Source organism: Sylvia atricapilla, chromosome 4 (assembly GCF_009819655.1).
Source record: "Sylvia atricapilla isolate bSylAtr1 chromosome 4, bSylAtr1.pri, whole genome shotgun sequence".
NCBI lineage: Eukaryota > Metazoa > Chordata > Aves > Passeriformes > Sylviidae > Sylvia > Sylvia atricapilla.
In genome coordinates this window covers 27,955,838-27,980,631 of record NC_089143.1, presented here as the reverse complement: position 1 = coordinate 27,980,631, position 24,794 = coordinate 27,955,838, and the positions used below count along the sequence as shown (strand labels likewise).

The 24,794-nt window shown below is 44.7% G+C and overlaps 1 protein-coding gene across 4 annotated transcripts in view; it reads right to left on the bottom strand.

Annotated features, from left to right (window-relative positions):
- Positions 1-7,199: 7,199 nt before the first annotated feature.
- FGFR3 (fibroblast growth factor receptor 3) overlaps positions 7,200-24,794 on the bottom strand; it is a 52,289-nt gene continuing 34,694 nt past the window's right edge. The window contains exons 5-17 of one of the 4 annotated variants that reach the window (XM_066317363.1): positions 23,511-23,634; positions 22,888-23,078; positions 19,436-19,586; positions 15,405-15,592; positions 14,379-14,527; positions 14,165-14,286; positions 12,859-12,969; positions 12,511-12,701; positions 11,701-11,823; positions 10,065-10,135; positions 8,513-8,650; positions 7,975-8,080; positions 7,200-7,879 (exon numbers count right to left, since the gene is read on the bottom strand). In XM_066317363.1, coding sequence (XP_066173460.1) covers positions 7,715-7,879; positions 7,975-8,080; positions 8,513-8,650; positions 10,065-10,135; positions 11,701-11,823; positions 12,511-12,701; positions 12,859-12,969; positions 14,165-14,286; positions 14,379-14,527; positions 15,405-15,592; positions 19,436-19,586; positions 22,888-23,078; positions 23,511-23,634 — 1,830 coding nt within the window. In that variant the 3' untranslated portion in view covers positions 7,200-7,714. Of the gene's footprint in view, positions 7,880-7,974; positions 8,081-8,512; positions 8,651-10,064; positions 10,136-11,700; positions 11,824-12,510; positions 12,702-12,858; positions 12,970-14,164; positions 14,287-14,378; positions 14,528-15,404; positions 15,593-18,188; positions 18,334-19,435; positions 19,587-22,887; positions 23,079-23,510; positions 23,635-24,794 lie in introns of all 4 variants that reach the window. The other 3 variants (XM_066317364.1, XM_066317365.1, XM_066317366.1) reach the window with 3 other exon arrangements.

Genomic DNA, 24,794 nt, shown 5'->3' with positions numbered 1-24,794 from the left:
TGCCTGTGGGAGGTACTTGAGGAGGTTTTGCATGTGTAAACCATAAACCTCCAACAGAAGCATTCCATAGGAATGTATATGCTGACGAAGGCATTTCCACAAAAGCATTTTACAATGCCAGATCAAAAAGGCCTAAAATTTACCTCCTGAATCTTATGTGTAGGTTAGAGTTGGCTGCGTGGTTTCTGTCCAAGAAGGAATATCACCAGATATTTGCATTATGTGTATAATAAGAGCTCTGAGATGACTTTCAGACAACACTTTGGAAATTCTCACATGCAGGCTGTAAATGAGTTGTCCTTTCTGACAGCAGCACATTCCTGGTGTGTGAATTCATAACTGGAAAGGTATTGAATCTTTCTTAGGAAACCATGTGACAGCTTGGAACTTTCCCTCCTTTTATGAAGATGACTTGGCTTTCACCATCCCTGTCCCGCTCTCCGTCCTTCTTCTTTGGCTCCCAAATTGCCTTTCCCAGCTGAACATCTCAGTGCCTTTGTGCTGACATGCTCAGCACTGCCTGCTCAGCAGCTTCTGAAGGCTTCAAGGTCTGTGGTCCTGTAGTTATCACCCTGCTGGGATTCCCTTAGCTGGGCCAGAGGGTGTGTGGTGGAGACTTAGACTGCTGCTAAGGCAAGAAACTGCCATCAAATGGGAGAAGGCATCCCTAGATGATATTAGGCAAAACCCTAGGACTGGTACTGGATGTCCTCTGAAGCCACTGGCCAAACTGAATCAACTAGACACATTCAAGAGCTGATCCTGTCCCACTGCTCAGCCCTCGTGGAGGTGCATGAAGGCATGACTGAAATCCATGAAAGAAAATATGGTGGGTGCCACCCACGAAATGCCAGCATTTAAGTGCATGTGGAAGATGTGTGTTTGTCACTCTAGGACAGAGAGGTGGTTGTTCTAGAACCCTGTAATGTGCAATCAGCATCTGTCAGTGCTCTTTTAGTTTGTTCCTCCAGAATGGCCTCAGGCATCATCACCTCTGGTCCTGCCATTGCCTGTGGGACAGACAAGGATGTGGGACAGACAAACGCTGCCGTGAGGCACAGGAGGATGAAAACAAATCTCTTTTGCCTCCTGCAATATGAAGAGATTACCTGTCAGCACTACTTGAAGTAGTAATAGCAGGGCCTGCTTGAAAACTTCTGCAAAGTCAAGCTTATTTGTTGTTTGGCAGAAAACTGGCTTTTTCTGCCTCTGTATTACTGGTGTGAAAGTGGAAAAGTCGGCTGAAAACAATAAATGTATTTTCTGCCTTGCTGAGCAGACTATACAAGTGTCTGATGGAAGGTCAGCAGAAAGACTCATTTCTTCACTGTCTTAGGTTGCAATGATGTATTTTATTCTCATCTTTGACTAAGTTATTTTTTCTGTTGGGGGAAAAGATAACTGTGCTGCCCAGGAAAGACGAGGACTGATTTCTCTTGTGTTGGGTTTGGGCAGTTTTGGCAGGATCTGAGCCACCTCATAGAGTAACATGCTGGCCCCTGGCAAAGTGGCAAGCTGCTGGCTGGATACTGGTTGTCCAGGCAGCTCTTTTGGCTGTGCAGGAACACATCAGGAGTACATGACAGCACTACTTCAAGGAGGTCTGTGCTGTGTCCGTGCAGGCTGTGAGCTCTGTTATTCTCCAAAGGATATAGCTCCTTTAGGCAGCTTCACTGAGGACTTGTAAGAATTCATTTGGGTTTTTTCCCTGGTTCTACCAGTCTGGCAGAGCCCTCAGGGGATGTGCTATGTTTTATACTGCCTTTCTCAGCCTCAATTTTCTGTTGTCCACTCTTCAGGTTCTGCTCCTCTCCTATTAAGAGGTTTTGCTAGTGTGAGTCAAAAGTTTCACCACCCCTGCTTGTAATCTTAATACAGTTTGTAACATGTTTAAGTCTCTCATTACACCAACATCCACGCTGCCTTTGGCTCAGGGTTGGCTGAACCCAGACCAGTGCCTACCTGGCATGTAAGGCACTGTTAACACCTCCCATCCCATCTCAGTGAGTATGCAGAGGGTGGCCAGGCAGCCCCAAAGGTGAGTGTGCCATTTAGCCAAATGCCAGCAACAAGGGCTAGGCAGGGTGTGTTATCACTGGAGAGGACATGTGCTGATTATTCATCTTGTTTTGCCCAGTATCAGTTTGTGCTGCCTGATTTTCTGGCCAAATGTGTAGGGAGTGCACCCTGGTGTCCTGAAGGTGGGGAGGTACCTGATGGTCTCCTGGTGCCACATTTCCTCTTGCTTTTCCTGGCTACATTTTGTGCCCAATGCCTATATGAACGTAGCATAGGGTTGGAAGATGCACTTGGCTTGGTCCCTTATTTCTGCTCTCTTCTCCCAGTTGAAGTCCTTCTTCCTCCATGGAAATGCCAGTTTTTCCTTCTCTAGTTAGGAACCTGGAGCAAACCATGGATGGTGAGTGTGATGCAAACTTTGGCCTTGAGCAAAATCATTCCTGTGACAATCCCACTAGCACATTTAATGAGATATCTTTTGCTTACATGGCTTCCCATCCCCTGCTCCTGTCAGACACCACCACCCAAGAAAAAAAAAGTCTTGGGACAGGGCTGGTCTTCGATGGGCACCATCAAAGTGGTCACCCAGTGGTGTGTGTGGGCAGAAATGTCCCCAAGAGGCTCTGATTGCAACACTGCACACTACAATTTCTTTCTTGGTTTAGATAGCAATCTTGTTGGGGCAGGGCACAACGCTTCTTCAGCTTGACATGTTACCGACACCTGAGATGCTGTTTGTGAAAAACAACACGATGGTTATGAAAGAGAAACTAAATGAAAGCTACCATGCTTGAGAAAGTGAAGGAAAAAGAGGGCATAAACAAGAGTGACAAATCCTTTCCCTGTCTATGGTGAGCCCACGGTCCTGGGCCACAAAGCCCAGGAAAGCTCTTCAGCTCCTGGCATCTCCTCTGGCCATTCCCTCTGCACTCTTGTTGTTAGTAACTCTGCTCTGCTGAGCAGAGCCATCACTAACCTTTTATTCTCCTTTTTCATATCAGCACAACACACGTCTCCATATTCCCTTTTCTGGAGGTTATATAGCTCCTGGGAGGGATGAACTTGCTCAGAAGAGTCACCAGCAGGAAACGCCTCCTTTGAGAGTTTGAAATGGCACCAACCACCGGCAAACTTTGCTGTTATGGTTCTAGCTCCCTTCTCCTACTGACACCCGCAGGGCTTCAGACTTTTCTTCCTTTTGCCAAATCCTCCCTGTCTCACCACAGAGCCATGACCAATGGAAATAAATCACAATTTTAGGAATTTATTTAAATGTTGCTATGAAACAGGTCACGGCGGCCAATGAGTGGCTCTATTTGTGTAGTCATCCACAGAGGAAAGAAGACATCTGTTTTGCTTTGAAAAATAACTCTTTCATGTGTAAAGGACATTTTGGGCTTGGGTGGAAGGCTGCAGCCACTGAAGGGGAGATGAGCTACAGTGAGATGTTCAGTCACACAGCCCAACCAAGTTAATTTGCAAACTTTCCTTGAGGTTGTTTTGTCCGTTGCTCAAAGCACATCACATGCTGCAGCCAAATATTAATCCTGGGCTTAGAACTGGATGCATTGTAGGGCAACTAAAGTAAAATATTGCCCTCTCCTCTCTAGGCCACAAGCAAACACGGCTGCGGGTGAAGGCCAGCAGAGGAAGAATGACATCATGAAACCCAAGAGGGAAAGCAAACACCAAGCCAGCACCATGTGCAGGTCAGCCACTGCACCAGGACAGACTTTCCTCTTTGTGACTTTGACTTCTGTGCACTCTGTTTTGCTCATCTGATTTTTATTGGGAAAGCTTTCAAGCACAGGTGTGCTATCCACCACAGCTCACTGCAGAAGGATCTGGCCCTCTCCTGCTTTTCCAGTTCTGGTGGTGGCAAATGGAGCACAACATTCCCACTACCCTGCCCTATGAAGCTCCTCATGAGCCACCAAACCGTGTCCTTAAATCATGAGAGCAACTCATTTCAGGTGGCAAGACCCCTCTCGCCCCTCTCAGTGGTGCTAAAAGATTAGAGTACTTTCTTACAACAGCAAGGAAATTACCCCACGTAATTTTTAGGGTGTTTTTTTAAATCTAGGATGGAACAGCGCTGGTGCCAGTCCCAGTGCCACAGATACAACCTCCTTGGATGCATACCATTCCATGCCCAGCTACTTAAAGCACGGTTTGCTACTGTAGGCAGGCTGTATACAGGCAGTCAAACTTGCATGCCAAGATCCAGGTGTGTCTGGGATGCAGTTCAACAGGATCACTTGTAAGAATCAGTATTATATGAAAGTGCTGGTAGAACTGGCCCAAAGTTTCTCAAGCTGTAACACCTCCTGTGTCATCTGCTACCAGCAAAACCAGGTTTTACTGAGTTCCCTTGCTTAGCCCTCCCAAAGTCAAAGCCAAGGCTGACACCTCTGTGCACACAATGGATTGTGTGGCTATAAATACCCCCACTAACAAATACAGAATACTGCCCTTCAACCAAAATTGCTATAAATTTATTATGAATACAAAACCTGAACTGGCCAGGACTCAACAAAGCAGCACTATAAAAATTAAACTTTCCTGGCACTACAAGTCCAGTGCCTGAAACACTTGGTTTTGCAAAGGACCCTCACAACTGGGAATAAACCTCAAAATTTATCAACTCTTTATTTTTTTTTCTGGTAGAAGTCAGTTTCCCATGTTAACAAAAGCAGAATAATTTTATTTAGTGTTCATCTCACACCTTTGACAGCTGCAGCCGTCAGGCACAGAAGTACAGTATTAAAATAAATGGAACAGAGTTGCTCATTGCAAAAATCACACTATGCAAACCTGTGGATTGTAACATCAACAGTATAAAATGTAACAAAATTGGAACTTTTAATTTTTTTAAGCTTTTAAAGATAATAGTCCAGGCTATAAAACTATATAAGCATCGAATAAGAAATGTTAAAGTCAACAAGTCTACAACAGATACATCTTGTAAAAACTCAATAAATTATATATATATTTATAATATCTAGTAACATTTAAAACCATGCACAGTTTTGTACATTTTTTTTTTCAGTACAGGAAAACTCTTTGCTTCGAGTACTTGGAATGTACACAATTAGCAGACATTTGTAAGAAAATACCAAAAAATTCTTTTTTTTTTATTTCAACAAAACAAAAATCTATAGAAATCTACCTTCTCAAACTTCCACTGAAGTAACCTCAAACTATAAATTATTTATTTTAGGATAAGGATTCTGTGGCTCTAAGAAGAAAAAAAAATACCTTAAATGAGATGCTGTCATCCTGTTAATCTGCAACATTGATATGCAATATGCACCAGATAAAAATGAAAAGAAAGAATTCAGGATGCAATTTGCTTTGCCTCTTTCTGGTAGTACATAAAGAAGTCTTCTGGACAAAAAAAACAACCAACCAACAAACAAACAAACAAAAAAAAAACCAAAACAAGCCAAATCAAAAAAAAAAAACCCACCCACAAAAAATCCTCACCCCAAACCTCCCCTACTGTCAGCTTTATCCATGCTAACATTCTTTTGTTCACTCCTGTGCTTTTACACAGCTATCTGGCACTGAGGAACGAAACAGCACAGCATTCTAAACACCAAAAATCAGGCATCACTGGCACTTTCCAATGTGTTAGATGCAAAAGGAATATGCAGCTGTAGCAGCTCTCCAGCAAACAGTGTCACTATTTTGCTCACATGGCATTTCTGAAGCCCAAAATACAACAGTACTGGCAAAGGGGAGAGAAAAAACCCTACCCTGCACCATCCAAAGTCAACATTTCACTTTGCTGCATACTTGTTATTAAACCGACCACAAAGAATACCTTCATTTGAAAATAGAAAAATAAACACCCACACCCCCTTAATGCACAGTGGTTAAACTGATGGAAGAATTCTTGGCCCTGTTTTTCTGAAATATGTAAAAATCATCTTTCTGCTGCTATTTGTTTGGTTTTAACCACTGGTGATGTATTGAAAAATAAACTTACCTTTGCTCACTGTAATCCAGGATAAACTAATATTTTTTTAATGAATACATATATATATTTATAACATTAAATGTAATTTGTTAAAGGACTGTACATCTATACATTCTTTCAATATTTCCCATAAACACAAAGGAAAAACTTGATTAATATATTTTTTCTCCATTTTTAATAAGTTAAAAAAACACCCTTAAGTTTGGTGAAATTTAAAGTTTACAGTAACACTATGCTATTTAAACCAATGAACAGATATGTTAATGTCTATAAATAACTTTACAAATATACATGTTAAGGTACAATTTTTAAAACAAAACTGTGAAGATATAAAACAATCAAAAACATCTTTCCTTTTGCCCAGATCAGTATATCCTAGATCACAATGCTCATATTTTGAGACTCCCTCTCTCAGTACTGCTTTATGTTGCATTAGTATTATACATTCTTTTATTTTAATATATTTATTTATATATATACACGATATATTTATAGATATATACACAGATTCTCTGGAATAAACCTTTTTGATATAAGTTAAAGGCTCTTGCCTACAGGTACCCGTAACTTCTTTCTCCAAGTCACTGCACACAGATGGAGCCAAACCTCTGGTGTCGAGGGGTGCATGGAGCAGCTGCTCCCCCCTCTCACCCTTGGCAAGCGAGAACAGGCAAACCCCAAACCTGAGATTTATTACTTTACCCCCCGCCTAATTGGCTGTTCTCTAAGGTCAGGGTGTGACTGGAGATGCAGTGTGGGCACCCAGGAGCCAGGATTCAGGGCACCCTCTGCTCTCAGGTGGGTGATGCTCTGCTCCCCAGGGACCGCACAGGGTCTCTGCCCATCCCTGGGCTCTGCTTGCTCCTGCCTTGGCTCGGACCCATCTCTCCCAGCCCCGTGCAAGGGCCAAGGTGCTGACACTTCAGATGACTTGACCATCTCTTCTTACTATTTTTTACTTTCATTTCTCCATAACAACTTGCATTTCACTTAGCTTTGTCTTCTCTTCTTCCTTCTACGTAGCTGGGTAGTACGATCATGAAGCTATAAAAACGACGACAACAAAAATATAGATATTTTTATAAATATATGAATCCCTGCAGGCAACGTGGCTTTTCAGCTCCACCAAAAAGGTTCATGTACAGATTGCATAAGCGAAGAATTTCCACATTCTTTACACCTTTTTTTTTTGCATGTGTTTTGTTTTTTTTTTAAAGGAAGATTTCTGTTTCTTTTTTCTTCGTATTGCAGGCACAGAACGGTTACTCTGGCACTCGGAACGCAAGCGCGGAGGCTGAGAGGGCAACGCCCCCCAGGTTCAACATTCTGCGTGGTAAAGAAAAACCCCTAACAAAATAAAAAGTAAACAAAACAAACAAATGAAGAACAAAAAAAAATCATCTAGGATAGGTCATCTTGGCAAGAGATTAGTTCCTTCAGGCCAAACAGTGCTTCTTGACTTTTCATACAGCAATAGGGAAAAAAAAAAATTAAAAAAATAAAAAAAAAAAAAAAAAAAAAAAAAAAAAAATTTTTTTTTTTTTTTTTTTTTTTACCCTGAACAGCTTGTCAACAACACAAATCTCCAGGCACCATCACACAGTTCCACTGGAAGATCCTTCACTACGGTTTCATGCTCGGCGCCCCTCACTCGCGCCTCCATGGGCACGCTGCCCGCCTGCCCGTCCGTCTGTCCACGTGCCCTGGGGGTCCTCACGTCCGGATGACGCCATTGCAGGGCGGGTGCTTGGGCAGGCAGGGCTCGTCGGGCAGCAGGTCATGTGCAAAGACAGAGTCGTCCCCTGAGGAGCAGGTGCTGTGGGTGTCCTGGCCGGCCGGCGAGTACTGCTCGAAGGGCACCGAGAGGTCCAGGTACTCCTGCCAGGGTGACAGAGCCATCAGTGCTCATCTGTCATCACAGTGCCCCCCATGTGACCAAGTGACCCCTCCCACGCCCATCCTGCCACACTCACATCGGTGGAAGTCACGGTGAGGACCCTGTCCAGGTCTTCCACCAGCTGCTTGAAGGTGGGTCGCTGCGAGGGGACGGCATGCCAGCACTCCCGCATGATCATGTACCTGCACATGGGGACAGCCACAAGTGGTCAGGCCACGTGACACCCACCTGCCAGCCCACCCACCTCCAATTCGCCTGAAGGAACAGTTGTGGCCAACACAACTTCAGCCACAGCCAGCTGGGGGGAAGAGGAGGGTTTTGTGGAGCTGTGGTCCTCATTACTGATCATCAGATGCATGACCATGCCCTCAGAGCAGGAGGACCTGTCCTGAAGGTGACACACCAGAACTACACCCCCAGGTGTCACCTGCCCAGAGAGGGGAGGTGCTGCATGTCACTCAGCAGCAATGGGCTGAGGAAAGCCAACTTGGAGATGGCCACGCAATGTCCCAGTGGGAATGTCCCAACAGCCTAGACCCTAGAGCCCAGCGCGGTGGGTTTGGCCTCAGAGGCAATGGGGAGTGGAGCAAGGTCAGCCCCCAGCACACACTCACAAATCATGGGTGCAATTTGCAGGTTTGTCCATCCGATGGCCTTCCTTCAAGAGCTTGAAGAGTTCCTCAACGGGAATTCCTGGGTATGGAGACCCTCCTAAAGTGAAGATCTCCCATAGTAGCACTCCAAAAGACCAGCTGGAAACCAAAGAAAGATCTTTAAAATTCAGTGAGGGTTTTTTTTTCCAAGCCCCCCCCCATATCCCATCCCCCTTGCTTGGCTTTATTTCTGTGCAGCCATGCATATCTAACAAAGTCATCAATAGCATGACTAATTGCCTAGGCCATTTTTACTAGTTACTTGGAGATCTCTGCTGATCCAACTCAATAGCAAAGAAATCCCAGGCACCAAGTCTGAAATTGAAATGAGCATTTAATCAGATAGGTGACAGCCCATCTATCACCGCCAGCTCTTTGTTAGGTCTTCCACCAGCTCCACTGAATGGAACAAATCAAATTATTCATGCACGGCTTCACTGAATTGCAGGCTTGGAACCACAGGCCACTAATTGTGCAAGCTGATACCAAAACTTGCTTGTTACAACACTCATTTCACTGGCCAAGCCGGGAGAAAAATACCCCAACAAAAATCAGCAAAGCACTAATGTTACACACTTCAGTCCTGCAGCTGTGCTCTGGTTAAAAGTCCTTTTTTTCAAAAATAACTTATGCCTTCTTCATTTTCTTTCTAAAAACAGGGATTATCTGTCTCTGTTTCACTTACACGCACACTCACTCTCCCATTCTCTAGCTTTGATTTATCTGTCATGCCCTCTGCAGCATTACCTAAGCAGGGAAACTATGATTTAAGATTAATAAAAGCCAAAATATCTGAAAAATACAGAAATAGAAAAGATTCACTTGTCCAACTGCAAGCCATGAGCTCTGGGGAGAAGGCAGGCTGGCTATAAAAATGCCATTATTGATCAAATATTAAAATAAAAAGCTAGTGTACATGTGGAGCTGCTTCAGCCCTTGCAAAATTCAGTGTGTTACTGATTTACATGTAAGGAGTGCTCTGCTGTTTGCTTACTGTGCAGAGGCACTAAAACAGACAGGATTAGGAAAAATAATGAAAATAAATGAAATGGCAAAATTAATCTGAGACTATTTGCTGAATATTCTTTGACAATCCTAACAGCAGACAGAGTATTTCAAGTTCATTCCACATCCTTGATTGAAGTGGAACTGTCTGGAGCAAAGCGTGGAGGACGCCAAGGGTAATTTTTTTTCATGAAGTTTTTTTAGTACAGTATTTTTCAGCTGCTGGATGAATCACCTCATCTATAAAGTGGACAAGAACTACTTCCCTGCTTTCCAGTAATTTTTCAGGCGCTCCCCAGAGATCCTCAGATGAAAGCAACCAGATAACAGCAAAATAAGACCACGCGCATGAAGACGCAGCTTGAAATCAATTCCTGTACTTTTGCATCCCCAGGCACTCCATCAGGGAATGAGCCCTGGTCATGTTTAGCAGTACTTCTGTCTGTAACATACTACAGGTGTTGATTTCCCTGTCCTATTATTTTTTTTAAAGTGTAGGTTTGCTTACACATCGCTCTGGTGAGTATAGACCCGGTCAAACAAGGCTTCTGGAGCCATCCATTTCACAGGCAGCCGACCCTGTAATTAGGAAGACAATGGGAACATCCCATCAGCATATTCCCCCAGCCACAATGGCACCATCTGAATCTTCTTTTCTAATCCGGTTTGAAACATTTTCATTAACAACCACATCTGCCTTCCTGGTCACTGGGCAAAGCAGCAGTGGCCACATATAAACAGATTAGAGCATTTGATCCCTGGATCTTCACTGACAATCTTTGCAGTAAATGCTCTCTGTACAGGACTGTATCTCACTGCCAAGGCAGGTTTAACATATCAGTGCATCTAAATCTTTGCATGGGAACAGCATTCAAGGCTCACAGATGCAGTGAACTCTGTGGCAGAGCACAGGACAACGCTTCCCATCTCTTTGTCTGGAAAGTAGCTGACCCCAAGTCCAAACCCAGTTTAGGTTCAGCTTGAGGTGAAACTTCCAAAGAGTGAAGGCAAGGGTCAGGTCCTCTAAGAAACAAATCCTGATCTTCAGCTGGAGGCTAAAGGAGGAGGATTGATCCCATCCTACATCCGAGTCATAAACACAGACTGTCGTATGAGAAATATAAGATGAGAAAGACTAGATTAATTGTAATTCTCTGGGGCTTTGTTTGGCCCCTGGAGGGAGACACAAAGTACTGTTTTGTGTTTGAGCCATAATCTGGATATGGGGGAACTTTGTCCTCGTCTCACCCACTATCTCACTGAGGGGAGACAACTAGAGACGGGACACAGGCAGGTTATACAAATGGGATTATGCTCTCAGTTGTCCCACAAAGCTCAAACAGGGAAAAAATCCATCTGATCTGTGATTAAAATTCCCAAGAATTGTTATTAATTGATGATTAAGAAAGATTGCTGAAATGCTACTAAAGTGGATCAGTATGGACATGGTGGGCTTCAAAGAACTGCTTGGACATTTAAACCCCTTGCAATCCCAAGACCTCTAGGTTCTGCACTGCCCTCAATCTTCCACTGCCATCTCCTCACTCTGTCCTAGTTAGGGTTTTTCCTCAGGGCTCAACATCTGCTGCAGGCTCTGAACCAAGGCACAGGGCTTCTCTCAGCCCTTCATTTGTAAATTCCTCTCTGGAGAAAATATAAACAACTTCAGGCCTCAGCCCTTGTCTGGGACCATCTTCTCACTCTTGGCAGTGGAATCAAGGAGCTCAGATGTAAAAATGAGAGAAATGCATGAAAGACAGGTAAATCCAGGTTTACAAGAAGTGACATTCCACTGTCAAGGGCTCTGGTGAGATAGAAGTTGGCTCCTTGGGACCTTTATGAACAGTAGTGGAGCAGACTGGAAAGGGCTGCATTCCTGTTTGGGAGAAACCTCAGTTTCTCTTAGTCTAAAGCATCCTGCCTAGAGCTGAGACATCACTAGCTGCTAGCAGGACCAGGATCTGTCAGGGAAAAAACAGATGGTGGACAGACTCCTGCCAATCTACAGTCCCTCACCAGGTGAAGATTTCTTCCTCCTAAGCCCCTCTAGAAAGGGAGATGTGGGACAAGGGCCACTTGCTGCAGAGATAACTGAGTTCCCTGCCAGAAGGAGAACTGCATGTGCTTGGCAGCTCTGTACTTACATTGGTGGTTTTCTTGTAATAGTCAATGTTGTGAACGTCTCTGGCGAGGCCAAAATCAGCTATTTTCATCACATTATCTTCAGTGACTAACACGTTCCTGGCTGCCAAGTCGCGATGAATGCACTGTGAAAGGTGAGCAAGCCAATAAATAAGGGCTCGTTAGCTGCTCGCGCCTGGAACCAGCAGCACCATGAGGTTTATGAGCTGCCGTTTCATTGACTCCCAGGCTCATAAAGCTGTGGGCACTGCTCAGCTCCTGGCTCTGTGTGTCACCACCCCACAGTGCCTGCTCAGTGGGAACCACCTCTTAGCAACACCTCATGGGTGCCCTTACGGGCAAACTTGTGCTTTTTCTCCCCAGACAGGATGCAAGGGTGAGAAAGCCACTTTCCCTCCTCTGTGGGTGGTTATTGAGAACTGCAGCTGCTTTTCTGTGCTGCTTCCCCCAGGAAAATGAGTGCAAGATGATGTTTGAGGGGAAAAAAAATCTTCAAATTAAGGCATCCCCAATATATTACAGAATGGTCTGGGTTGCTAGTGCTTTTATAGGAATTTTGTGGGTGTTTAATGGTCCTGCAAGTGAAGCTGTACAGCTGCATGGTTCAGGAATGCAGCCAGCATATGGGGACATAGAATATGAATGAAGCCTCCATCTTCAAAACTCCAAGATACTTCATCCAGCAAAATCTGGCCTCTAAAGGGAGAAGCCTGCAATGTTTGGCCTGGGGTTGTCCCACACACAGAACATTCCCTGTCTTTGAAAGCGTGGCTTTGACCGAGGCTTCTACCAAATGAAGTTTCTCGACTCACTTTCTGAGATGCCAAGTACTCCATGCCCCGTGCCACCTGGTAGGCACAGGAAACCAGGTCCTTAAACGTCAGCTGCTCCTCGGGCAGCTTACAGGTGTCAAAGGAATAGTCCATGCCAGGTGGGCGACGTGCCCTGAGGTATTCCCGCAAGTTCCCCTTTGACGCGTACTCCACCAACACGTACAGTGGTCCTGCAAGGAAGAGCACATCAGCATCCAGCAGAGGAGGAGCTGACCACCCATATCTCATCTCGGCCACTTTGGGCAGCCAGTGAGTAATTACAAAGAAGGAACAGCCAAATCTGAGCCTCCCACGACCTTGCTAGCACCGGGCTGCTCTGCTACGTACCGTCCTGTGTGCAGGCACCAAGGAGGTTAATAATGTTTTTGTGCTTCCCAATCATTTTCATCATTTCCATCTCAGAGACCAGGTCAGAAAGGTCTTTGTCTGTGGCATCATCTGGAGAAAGTACAGGAGGAAAGAAAAAAAAAGTAAGGAAGAAAATAAAGTGTTTAGGGGTATGGTTACAACTGCTGTGCAGCCATGTTGGGCTTTGATGGGTAAACGACACTCAGAATATGGCTGTATTTGGTGTTATTCTACTTTGGGAAGAATTATTGAAATAAAAACAAAACCTACTACCATGGCAACAAAAAAAAAGACAGAAGAACAAATAAGCGCAGGTAAATGTTCATATGGAAAACAGTAATGCCTTCCATCTTCTGTTTCATCCTCACAAGTAATAAAGAACAAAATTTCACAATTTGGTAGCTGGTACCTGCTTTTCTGACAGTTTCTGTCCCTCATCTCTAGGGGCTAAGAGTTAATGATGATAGAAGGTCAGGGCTGGGAGGGAACGTATTTTTTTGGATGGAAAGTTGCAATTTCTCTGCAAAAACAGAAAAACCCATCTACAAAAGTAGAAAAATTGGGGAAATCCTCCCCAGAGGAATATTTTTGTTTGGAAAGTTGGAAATGTTCCAATTTACAAAAACAGCTTCAGAAAGGACTGCAAGAAATGTAAATGAAATAAACCAATTTCTGAAAAGAAATAATAAATTTCTTTAGAACATCCTCCCCATTTAACCTCAAGCCCAGGCTGCCCACTGCCCTGCTTGCTCCGGGTGAATCCTCAGCTGTTTGTGGTTACTGTGTCTGAGGGCAGGATTGGAAATGGAGATTTATCTAGAGGCACCACTGAATCCCCCATTTCTGGTCTCCCTTTAACCTCTCATGTGTCCAGGATCAAGTTTCTTCCATGAAAAAGTTCCTCAAGGAGTTTGTCAGCTGAAATTTTGCAAAGTCTCCACTGAGGTTGATGCACAAGCTTTTGGAAGAACAGGCAGCGCTGGTTAGGGGAGGAGTAGGGAGTGGGCTGATTCATTGGACTGGCTAGAACTGAAGGGGGTTCTCCTTCTTGTCAGGGATGTTATTACCTCTTGGCAGAGAACTGGGTTAATTCCCAGCCTCTCTTCCTGATGGGATTTGCACTTTTGCCTGCTCTCCTCACCCCCAGGCTGTGTGGGTAAAGGGGAGGAGAGGCTGTTCCTGCTTTCTTTTGTTCTACCTAGTTTGTATAAAAGTCTTAAAAGAGAGGCAAAGAGAGGAAATCCCAGCACAACATGCTGTTCTGTCCTCTGTGGACTCCCCATACCTTTTAACATCTTGACAGCAACTGTGATGGCCTTGTTTGGCTTGTCCTTATCAATCCCAATTGCTTCTGCCATCACCACTTGGCCAAAACACCCCTCACCAAGCGGCTTCCCCAGGGTCAGGCTGGAGGGAGGAACAAACAGGTGTGTTAGGGGGTCCTGGTGTGGGGACACTCCCAGCAGGCACAGAGATCCCAACCCATGGCTTTGACTGACCGAGAACGAGTCAATTCCCACTTGGGATCTGGAGGCAGCTCCAGCTCGGAAACGTTGGCCAGCATTGGCCCATCGCTGGAGGAGAGGCGCGTGATCCGGACCAGGGGCGTGTTGGAATTCATGGAAGAGTTGGACTCCAGCGACACCTGCTTGGGTAGAGCAAATGAAGTGTTATTGCCAACTGTATCTCCAGGGCAAGCCATGCCCATAGATGGATCACTGAGGAGGTTTGAGCTCTCTTTGCCCATGGACAAGATTTCTGTGAACTTTTAACTGGGAAATGCCCCTGCCCTTGAGAAATCCACTCATTTAGGGACTTACAGTCAAGTGTTTAGCAGGTGGAAAGGAGGGACAGGTCAGCCAGTGCCCCCCAGCATCAGGAGGTATAATCCATTCAGTTGTTCTGTTCCATCTCCACAGCCCATCCAGGCTATGAAGTGATTTCTCCCACCCTGGCACTGTCAATGCCCACCATTGGGCTTGCAGCCAAAGCTTGAAATCTGTACCCTTCACTGTGGGTTTCACAGGGTGTCTTTTATTCCTGCCTCTCTGCAATTTCATGCAGCAGAACATTTCTAACTGCACAGGGAACCTCCCACCACCACCACGGAACAGCTCTGGGCTCACCAGGGACATCTGTGAAAGCAGGAATGAGCACAACCAGTGCTCCTTCTCCCCAGATCCCTGCTCCTCCAGGGAGCCTGGACTGGACTTCCCCTGCCAGATTTGATTTCTGTGGCACTCACAGCTGCACTGCCAGAACCTCTTGGGTAAGGCCAACAGCAGTGGGGGCTGCTCATGAGCCAGAGTCAGCTGCCACCTCAGCCAAATCTCCACTGGCACAGAAATAAATAAAAGGGGGTCACACTTCTAGGCTGCAGCCAAATTATGTCTCTCTCAGGCAATGTTTTTCTGGTGGTGCTTCTCACCTAGAGAGAGAATTTGAAAGAGAAGGAGGAGGAAAACGAAACAAAAAAGGGAATAAAAATAGGGGGGAATAGGAATCTTGTATCTACTTTCTGTTACCTGTCTCTTCAGTGGGAATTTGGAGACTTTCTGAACAGTGGGGGTGTTCATGGCCTTTTTGTTTGGCATTTTCATCCTCCAGACAATCACCAAGACCAGCACCAGGAGAAGGAGGAAAAAGCCAGTGCCATAACTGAGAATGCCAGTGTACACTGAACCCGAATCATCCATCTCCATGAGCTCCTCTGCTGCAGGGTGACAAGAGATGGCAGTCAGGACAAGGTGGGCAGCTGCCCACACACAACTACACACACAGAGCACTGAGAATTTGTGCAGGACTTGCTCAGCTATGTCAGTGTCAGTGACTGCAGTGAGGGGACTCTCCCAGGCCAGTGGTTTTCCACCTGCAGCTGTAGCTAATTGGGGCAATTTTAATTTATGTTTTTAAGAGCCCACAGATTGAAAACCACTGCTCTAGGCTGAAGGCATCTTCACACATCTGTGCTGTTCCTCTGACCCAGATCTTGTTCCACACAGCGTGGCTGGATGCCTTGGATGTGCAGGACTGGGGTTTGCTACACTTTGCTGATTCAGATTATCCAGCAAACATTTCCATGAGACCTGTGCCTGCCCTGAGGGACCAAGGGGCTTAAACAGCACCCAGCAGTAAGGCATCACACAGGGAAAAGTCTCAAGAGAAAAATCTACTTAATTATTTAATAAAAACTTAGTTCTGCTGGGAAGAGGCCAGAAGGTTTGTCCCAGAGAGCTGGGATAGCCAGGAGGGTGGAAGCATGAGCCCATCAGCAGTGGCTACCTGCTTGCAAGACTTCTTAGAGACCAGCTAAGGTCAGCTGTGTTTTCCTCCTTGTTCCTTTCAGGACAGGCACATCAACTAGAGGAAGGAACCATGGTGGGACTGATTTTCTGTCCCTCAAAGTTGTGCTGGCATCAGAGGGACAGTCAGCAGTGGGAAGCTTTATAATGAAGTCATGCTGATGTGGTTAGCTCAGTAATGGATCATGTCCATTGCTGAGCAGACCCTTCAGCAAGCAGCAGGAACCTTTCCCTGGCAGCAGCAGGCTCTGTTTCAAGGACTTGGTGGCAGGAGGACAGGAGAAAGGGCTGTTGGTGACATTGGGGGCTGCTCCAGCCTGTGTGCCAGCTGTGAAGGGGCTGATCCTGCCAAATGGCCATCTCCTCCCGTAAGACAGGAGTACCAGGTCTTCTGGGATCAGGCACTGTGGTTGGTGCTGCAGCTCTGCTGCCTTGGATCACACAGCCTTGCCCTCTGCTCCCTGTCTCTCCTCCTGTAGCATGGACAGGGCACTCACTACAAGCTGAGGTTCCCCACATGGGCTGTATCCTGCACCCTCTCTGTGGGGGCCTGCTGCTGCACAGGTGACTGTCCTTCACTGCATCTGACTTCAAAATGAAGTTCTACTTTGCAATTTTTAGTCGATTTTCTCCTGCTTATTTTTTGCTTAAGTAAGAGGTGTGAATTCATAAACTGTAAAAGCAGAGCATGAGTCGGAGGAAACAATACTGTGGCATTCTGAAAATAACAGAGACATTAGTCTTCTAACCAAAGGAAGTGTTTTCTCATCCAGTGGATGTCAGAAACAGAAACAGGATCAGATCAACTATCACAGAGCTGGCAAATAAGCAGGAAAGATTAGCAGATCCCACCAGCAGCAGGGCTGGGCGCTGAAGAGACCCTCTTAAGCCCCAGTAGAAGTGATTACACCCAAATCACCCGCACAGATAAAGTCAAGATTAGAAATGCCAAAGTTTCCGTTTCCTAAACACATCTTGAGATGGATGTGTTGTGAGATGGACGCAAATGTGGTCTATGACTGTGTGAATCAAAGTGGGCTCTTTAAGATTTTGGGTACCTTTTCAGTAAAGGCATATTGAACATACTCGAGGTTCTCCTCTGCACTGTCTGCAAGGCACAGCTCATACGAGATTCCATATGAATATTGCTGGACCACGCTCAAGCCTGCCCTGCAGCCAGAGGCAGATTCAGCAGGTGAAGGGACAGCACAGACTCATTCCCCTTCTTGCAGATGAGATCTCTCTGTTGCACATTCTGTGCTGGATTCACTGTCAATAACAGCTTTGCACATGAAAGGATCACAAAATTGAGGTCACTCTGGCCTCGGGTTTCAAGCCCACTGCAGCTTTCATCGATCCTAGCTGGAGCATGCAGCATGCAATGCCCCTGGGAGCCAGGACTCCTGTGCTCCGCCTGCAGATGACTCTCCTTGACCTTCTGTTTGAGATCACTATCTTGGCCTGCTCATCCGTGAAGTGGAAATAATGCTACAGGCAGGGAAGGGTGTACTCACACCACACACTTATGCATCTAATTTTAGGTTAAGATATGAGGTCAGACAGAAAGGATCCTTCATAAGATGATCCACAGTTCATGTCCAATTTAGGTGCCCTGAATCATCTGATGGGGAGGTTTTCTTCTCCCACTGTCAGTACAAGAAGACAAAGATCCTTATTTTGGCACTTAACTGTCCTAACAAAGAGGCTGTGAATACCTCCCTGTTATTAGACCAAAAAAAAAAAAAAAATAACCACCCACCAAACAAACCCAAACAGATTCTGTGTATTTTACTGTATCATTACTGCAATCATTTAAATTTTGAGATGCAATGCAAACAGAGTCAGCTGCAAGTATGCAACAGGGGCCTGCAGCAAATCCCAGAGAAGGCCTTCCTGGAAAACACCCCTGCTCCAAGTGAGGGGCGGTCTCCGGGAACTTGGCATTTCTAAAGCAAAACATCAAAGCATCCTGGAGAGGGAAGGAGAGGCCAGCACAGGAGGAAATACCTGGTAGCACCGTCAGCCAAGCAGAGTGATGTGAGAACCCAATAGAATTCCCTGCGAGACAAGTATATTCCCCAGCATCCTCAAAAGTAACATTTCGCAAGTACAGAATCTCTAGCTCCTTATCCGTTGTGTTAACACCTGCCGTCTACGGGGAAAAAAAACACACACATATAGAAAGAGGGAAAACAGAGAATAAGCCACATTCCCAGCAAGTGTGAGGACACCACAGGCAAATTCCAAAAGCAGATTAAGGTGGTTCTTTTTTTATTATTTTCCAATGGCCCATCTTCCACATTTATTTATTCATTCCCCTCTGCAACCTGTAGTCAAAAGCAAAAAAAAAAAGTTCCCTTCACCAGGTTCTTACTCTGTCCCACTAAAGAAGCATGCAAGCAAAAGCATCCAAATGAAAAATTGCCCTCACAATATGACTGACTTTCGGTTAGTGAGGTGAGTACAGGGGTAGGGAAAGAGAGATGGGAAATGAGGAAAGACAGAAAGAAAGGGGAAAGGAGGGGAGATGTAGTGGGGAAAGATTCAAGTGCTGATCAGAGGTATATACAAACATTATGGTTCATGAGTTCATGGAAAAATATAGAATTCTAAAATATTTTAGAATTTTTCAGTGGGCATCCTAAAGCCATATATTGATTACGCAGACCTTGGCACTGCAGTAGAAATCTGGCTGATAACCAGAGGGTGGCTGTAAGGAACTCTCCTGCAGTGGCACCAAATAACACAGCAATCAAACCCTCTCTAGGCTGGAGTCAAACCCCAGAGCCCATGAGACTGGATCTCCTCTCTAGTTAACATGTTTGCTTGCATTAGCCAATGTTGGTATTTATTTCTCCATTACTTCTCCAAGGGACAGAACTGATTAATTCAGTTTTGTAGATGAAAAACTCAAACCAGTTTGGTTTTCCAGAGCTTGGAACGTCACAGGTCATTAACATGCAATTCTGTTATCAGCACTCAATTAAAAGGAAAGGAAAGGAATAAAAGCATGAAGAGTTGATAGCAAAATTTGACAGTCATTTTATTGTGGGAATTTTTCCATGGCAATTGCTGTATAGGCATTACAGTCTTGTTAAAAAAAAAAAAAAGGCAAGAAAATGAGATAAAGCCATTCAGCATCAGTTGACAGGGTATAATACAAAATGAATAGTAATTTTAATCACTAGATTCTTAAAAATGTTATAGCTCATTCTTGCAGTTGCCAGGGCCTTGGGACAGAGTCTGTGGTTTACCTGGTTTTGGTTTGCGAATGTGGAGCCAAAATGGCTTTTCGGCTATGCCTACGAAATTGTTGGCTCTACACAGATATTCTCCTTCATCTTGTTCTGTCACATTGAACAGATTTAGGTTAGCATCGGCTTCAGCGTTTTTACTGATCCAAGACTGCAGGAATAGACAGAAACCTGAACTTCAGTAAACCAAACAACAGCTGCATCGCACCTACATCAGCTAGGATTGACTGTGCACGGCTGTGGTGGCACCCCCAGCTCACCCTCTGGTGAGACACCTAACCCAGGACCTGGGTGGTGAAGAGAAGTTGCCTTTGGCCCCCAAACCACGTGCAGGTGAGCTCCCTTCCCTTCACACATGCAACTTCTTATTTAAAACAGACCAGTTTGCCCCTTCTCCATCTGACAGCAGTCAAAGGCTCTATGGTTTCTCAGTAACTCTGCAGACAGGAGCACCAGAGAAAGGGCTTAAGCAGAGATTTGTGTTTGCAAACCAGCTCAGCAAATACTGTTTCAATTATCAGATTCCAAAATAGATGTTGGAAACAAAATATAAGCAGTGGCGGTCTGAAACTCGCTGCTGACTTTGCCTTTCAGAAATTAGCTGTAATTTTTTCCACTGCTTATAGGAGCCTCTTCTTTACTAAATAAAGTGGTGTATATAAATCAAACAAACTTCAGACTTTCAAGCAATGAGTTTATTTCTCTTCTTCTATGCTGCCACAACAGCACATCAGCTTTTTCCCTAAACACTAAACAGTTGTTTTTATTTTGGCTGAAAATGCATAACTGTTTTAAGTGGCCTCAGAAGAAGCTTCAGCTCTGGAAATGAAAACAAAGCAACTCTCTTCTCTGTTTTGATCTTACACTCTCCAGCCTGGTCTTGATGCCTTCCATTTCCAAGCCTGATCCTGCCAATATGACTTGCAGCTCAGTAAAATCATCAGGGCAGCTACCTCTGATAGGTTATTAGGAACTGAATGCAGAGGAGGCACCCAAGAGGAGCCCCAGTGTCCATGTCGGATGACAAACACCACCAGTTTTGACCTGAGCTCATCTCCAAGGCTTACGTGCAAGTCTGTCTGCTCTGACTGGCAGGGAAACGTGCCTGCCTGCTGTTGCTGCCTTGTTTATAATTAAACCAGGCATGTTTCAATGCAGAATGTACTATTTAGCCTTTGACAAAGCTTGGGCACAGTGTTGCCAGCCCCTCTCTGTAACTGGAATGCATTTAGTGCTCTTCTGCAAAGAAAAAGAGGTTTTCTTTGATCACAAATTAGCCCAGGCTTTCAGGAACTGATGCAGGTGATGGCTTGGGTTTGTCAGGCTGTTTAAAAAATGGTTTGAAAGTACAGCATTCAACTTATCCATCTGGACTTGGGTGGGGTTTGACACCCACCCTCCCCTTTTGGATGTGGGGGGTGGAATTTCACATGCTGGGCACCTCTCTGTCTCCCTTGCTGCAATGGAGACTGGGATACCCGCCCTACTTAAACTGCCCCAAGCAGCTCCTACACTCCACAAAAATCTCCTGAAAGCAGGAGGGAAGGGCAGGCTGATAAAAGAAGCCTTATCTCCCTGAGGCAGCCCAGCACAGGGCAGGAGAGAGCAGTTCTGGGGCTGTTAACAGCACCCTGCTCCTGCCAGGATGCTGGGCAAGGCAGCAGCACTGCATGGCATGAGGGAAACAAGTCCATAAAACTAATGGACCACTCCTGAGATGACAGCAAGATCATTTTATCACATCTTTACTTGTAAGAAACAAGCACACCACATTTAAAAAGGAAAAGAAAAAAAAAATCCCTGCAAAGCTGGGCCTGACACAGCTCTGTGGAGGCCCAGTACTGGCGCACAAAAGATGCATCCCAAAATGGAAATGCTCCGTGCCCCAGCGCTGATGCCGGCATTAATACAATTCAAAGCATTCCTGATTAACCAGAAGTAGTAAATAGACGTGTGCTGGTCCTATTCAGCAAAAAAAACATAAAACCAAACAAAACTTGTGCTTTCAAATGCCTGCCTGTGCTCCCCTTCGAGGAATGCGGAGCCTTTGCTGTCCACAGAAGAGAAGGTATTTGGCAATTCTAATTACCTACCCACCCCGGTGCTGCTCCAACTTAATTTTAAAACACCATTTATAGGGACTATTTATATGTTCTTTGCCATGGCAAAATGGGGGCTTGTGCTTGTGACACAAGGCACTGTTCGCAGCCGCCCTGCAAACTTCCAAAAGGTAGCACTTTATCCCACGGGGACCACACACAGAGCTCAGAGACTATATGAGATGGCATGTGACACAACCAGCTATTCAGAGCTTGGTACTGGGCTGTGAAACCAGGGGGAAATTCAAATATGCATAATCCAAACACATTTGGAAAGGTGGCGAGAAAAAAAGTTTTCTAAACTCGCGAGAAGCACATGTTGCCAGTCCTGAAGAACTGTCTCCAACCATTTCTTCCAACCAATCTGTTATTTCAATCTGTGTAATTATTTCCAGGGTTTCTGGCTTTTATTATAATGTATCTGGCTGCATTACAGTTTTGTAGATACTGTCTGATAAGTGGTTATTTTTTTTTAAACTTCACAAAAAGAAAAGGGTGTGTGCAGCAGGATGTGCACAGGGAATGTCCATGCAGAGGACAGCCTCAGCTTGAAGCTACAGAGACAAAATCTGCTTTCAGTACTATCTGCAGAGCCAGAAAAGCTCCATTTGGCCCTGTATATTTTAATAAAACACCACTATATTATGCCTTTAACTATTTTTTATTTAAAGTATTTTAGAAATCAAATGAGCTCCTCACTCCCTATTCCCTACTTTTATATTTACATTAGTTGAGGAGAACCATATCCTCTGACTTTTTTATGGCTGTAATCTGAAACTTGCCTTTCAAGAAAGCATTTTAAGAAAGTAAAGTCTTACTATGTACTTTTTGCTCAATTAAAAAAAAAAAAAAAAAAAAAAAAAAAAAAAAAAAAAAAAAGCTTTTCCAAGCATTGATAATAGCAATGTTCACAAATTTAGTAGCTGGAACAAGGTAATGCTGGCTCTCAGGTGCTGGTAGTTCAGCATTATTTGGTATGTGCATGCTGCAATGTGCTTATTTGAAAAAGGAAGAATGTGTTTTAGTTGGGAGACTTTTGTTTTAATAAACCCTTAAAATACCTCCACTGAAGCTGTAAAAAAAAAAAAAAAAAAAAAGGGTATTTTTACAATTTTAAGTCAAATGCAATCTGACAGCTCTTTCATTATGCTGCATTTCTCACAGTTGCCTCAGCTCTTACAACTTTGCTTATCAGTGCCACCACAGTAGCAGCGTTATCTCTGGCCAACAGAAGGGTCTGGAATATCGATTTCAGGCCATTTTTGCCGTGTCCCCTCCAAAAAGCAGAGTATTCCATTGGGCAGGCTTACAGCAGGAGTGCCCTGAGGGTGAGAAGGAGGAACATGTACCAACCTTCAGCACTGTGACATACGGGGTCCCATCGGGTCCATATTTGCTGCCATTGACTTCCACGTGTTTCAGCCACTGGATGTGAGGCTGGGCATCGCTGTAGACCTTGCAGTGAAACTCCACATTGCTCCCAACCACCACAGTCTGGTTGGCAGGGAGCCCTGCTTGCAGGATTGGTCGGTGGGGTGACCTTTCTGGTAAATAGAAAAGAGGAGAAACCCTAATTTAACTTGTCTTATTTTTCCCCAGGAAGTATACCCCTCTGAAACATTCATCTTCTGGCTTTTCAGGGGAGATGGTACAAATAGGTTTGTCCCCCATGGGCACTCTGATCACTGCTCTACCCATGGCTTTTCAAGCAAAACAGGGAAGAACCACCTGGGAAGGGAGGAGGCATTTCAGCCTTGCCATTCCTTATCTGGGCCCTCTGCAGACCCATAAAGTAATTTACTGATCACAGATGTGAGCCCAAATCGTTGGCCAAAAAGAAGCTCATTGTTGGTTTTAGAGGACACACGATCCAAACGCTTTGGGAAAGAAACCAAGCTCCTGCTTCCCATATCCCATCACACAGCTATTCAACATCATCACAGATCAGCTGTTGAGGACAAACAGTGAAATCTCACCTAACACATCGAGCTGGTAGGTGTGCCTGATGTTGCCGTATTTGTTCTCCACGACACAGGTGTAATTCCCTCGATCTGATGGCACAACGCTCTCCATCACCAGGCTCCACTGCTGGTGTCGCAACTGGAAGAAGAAATCAAACCATCAAGCTTGTGGTCAAGCACCATCATCACCAGGCCTTTCAAACCAATGAACAATCACTGAGCTTCCACACACTCGGAACCTAGATGAAGCCTGAAGATTGCAAGGACCTGTTTACAAGGGTCATTAAAGTCTTAATGAGAAAAGGCATTAAGACCAATGCAAAAATGATGCAATACAATGTAACATAATGAGATTTCAATGGGGACTTCTATATCTTTCCACAATAACCAACAATAACAGGGCCAGTTGTTGACAGCTGAATGTGGCACCTCTCATCAGAATAACCACTTCAGTAGGCATCATGCTGATCTATATTTCATGTATTTTATGTATTTTAATATTCCAATCTATATTTTAAAATGTTTGTGCTATGGAGGCAACAGGTTACGGCATCTGTCTTAACAGAAACAGGTTTCTCCAAATGAGTTAGTCCCCTAAATTCCCTCCAAAAACCAGGAGCAAACATGTCCAGCCTCAGATCTGGTCCTTAGGATGCTTGGTCAGCCCTTCTGTTTTGGCACCGAGTTTTGTACTAGTTGGTTTTCTGGATGTGGCTCATGTCCAGAGCTGATGGTGGTTCAGCAGCAGAAGGGAAAGCACAACCCAAGTCCCCACCCTGACCTGCTGCTCTGTGATCTCAGCTAGAATGTTTGTTTCTAATGATTATAAAGGAAATAATGGATATGGAAAGCAAATCTTGAATTAATACAGAAAGCAACCAATACTAACAAAAATTACTTCAGGGTGCATAGCATAGGAAAGCTCTCCAAATCTCTGGATATTAATTTGATGCCTTCTGCCCCCAAAGCAGAACATTTAACCTTATTAAACATTTTGAAGGTGACCCCAAGGACACAGAAGCAGAAGATATACAATAATGATGCACTACAAAATCTCAAGGGCTGATCGAAAAAACAAGAATGTAATTGCTCCTGGAGACTTCTTGCTGCAGCAGGTTCAAATACGAAGTAATTTAACCTCTTTTGCTACTCATAAATTGCATCCACATGCTTTCCATAAAAGGGCGAAGTTGCAATCAAAGCCAGAACTTTGCAAAGAGCAGGTTTAAAACCATAGGACTAGACATCTTAGTTGCAAGACAAGAAAGCAAATGCCATTTTAACAATTTGTAGACCTCT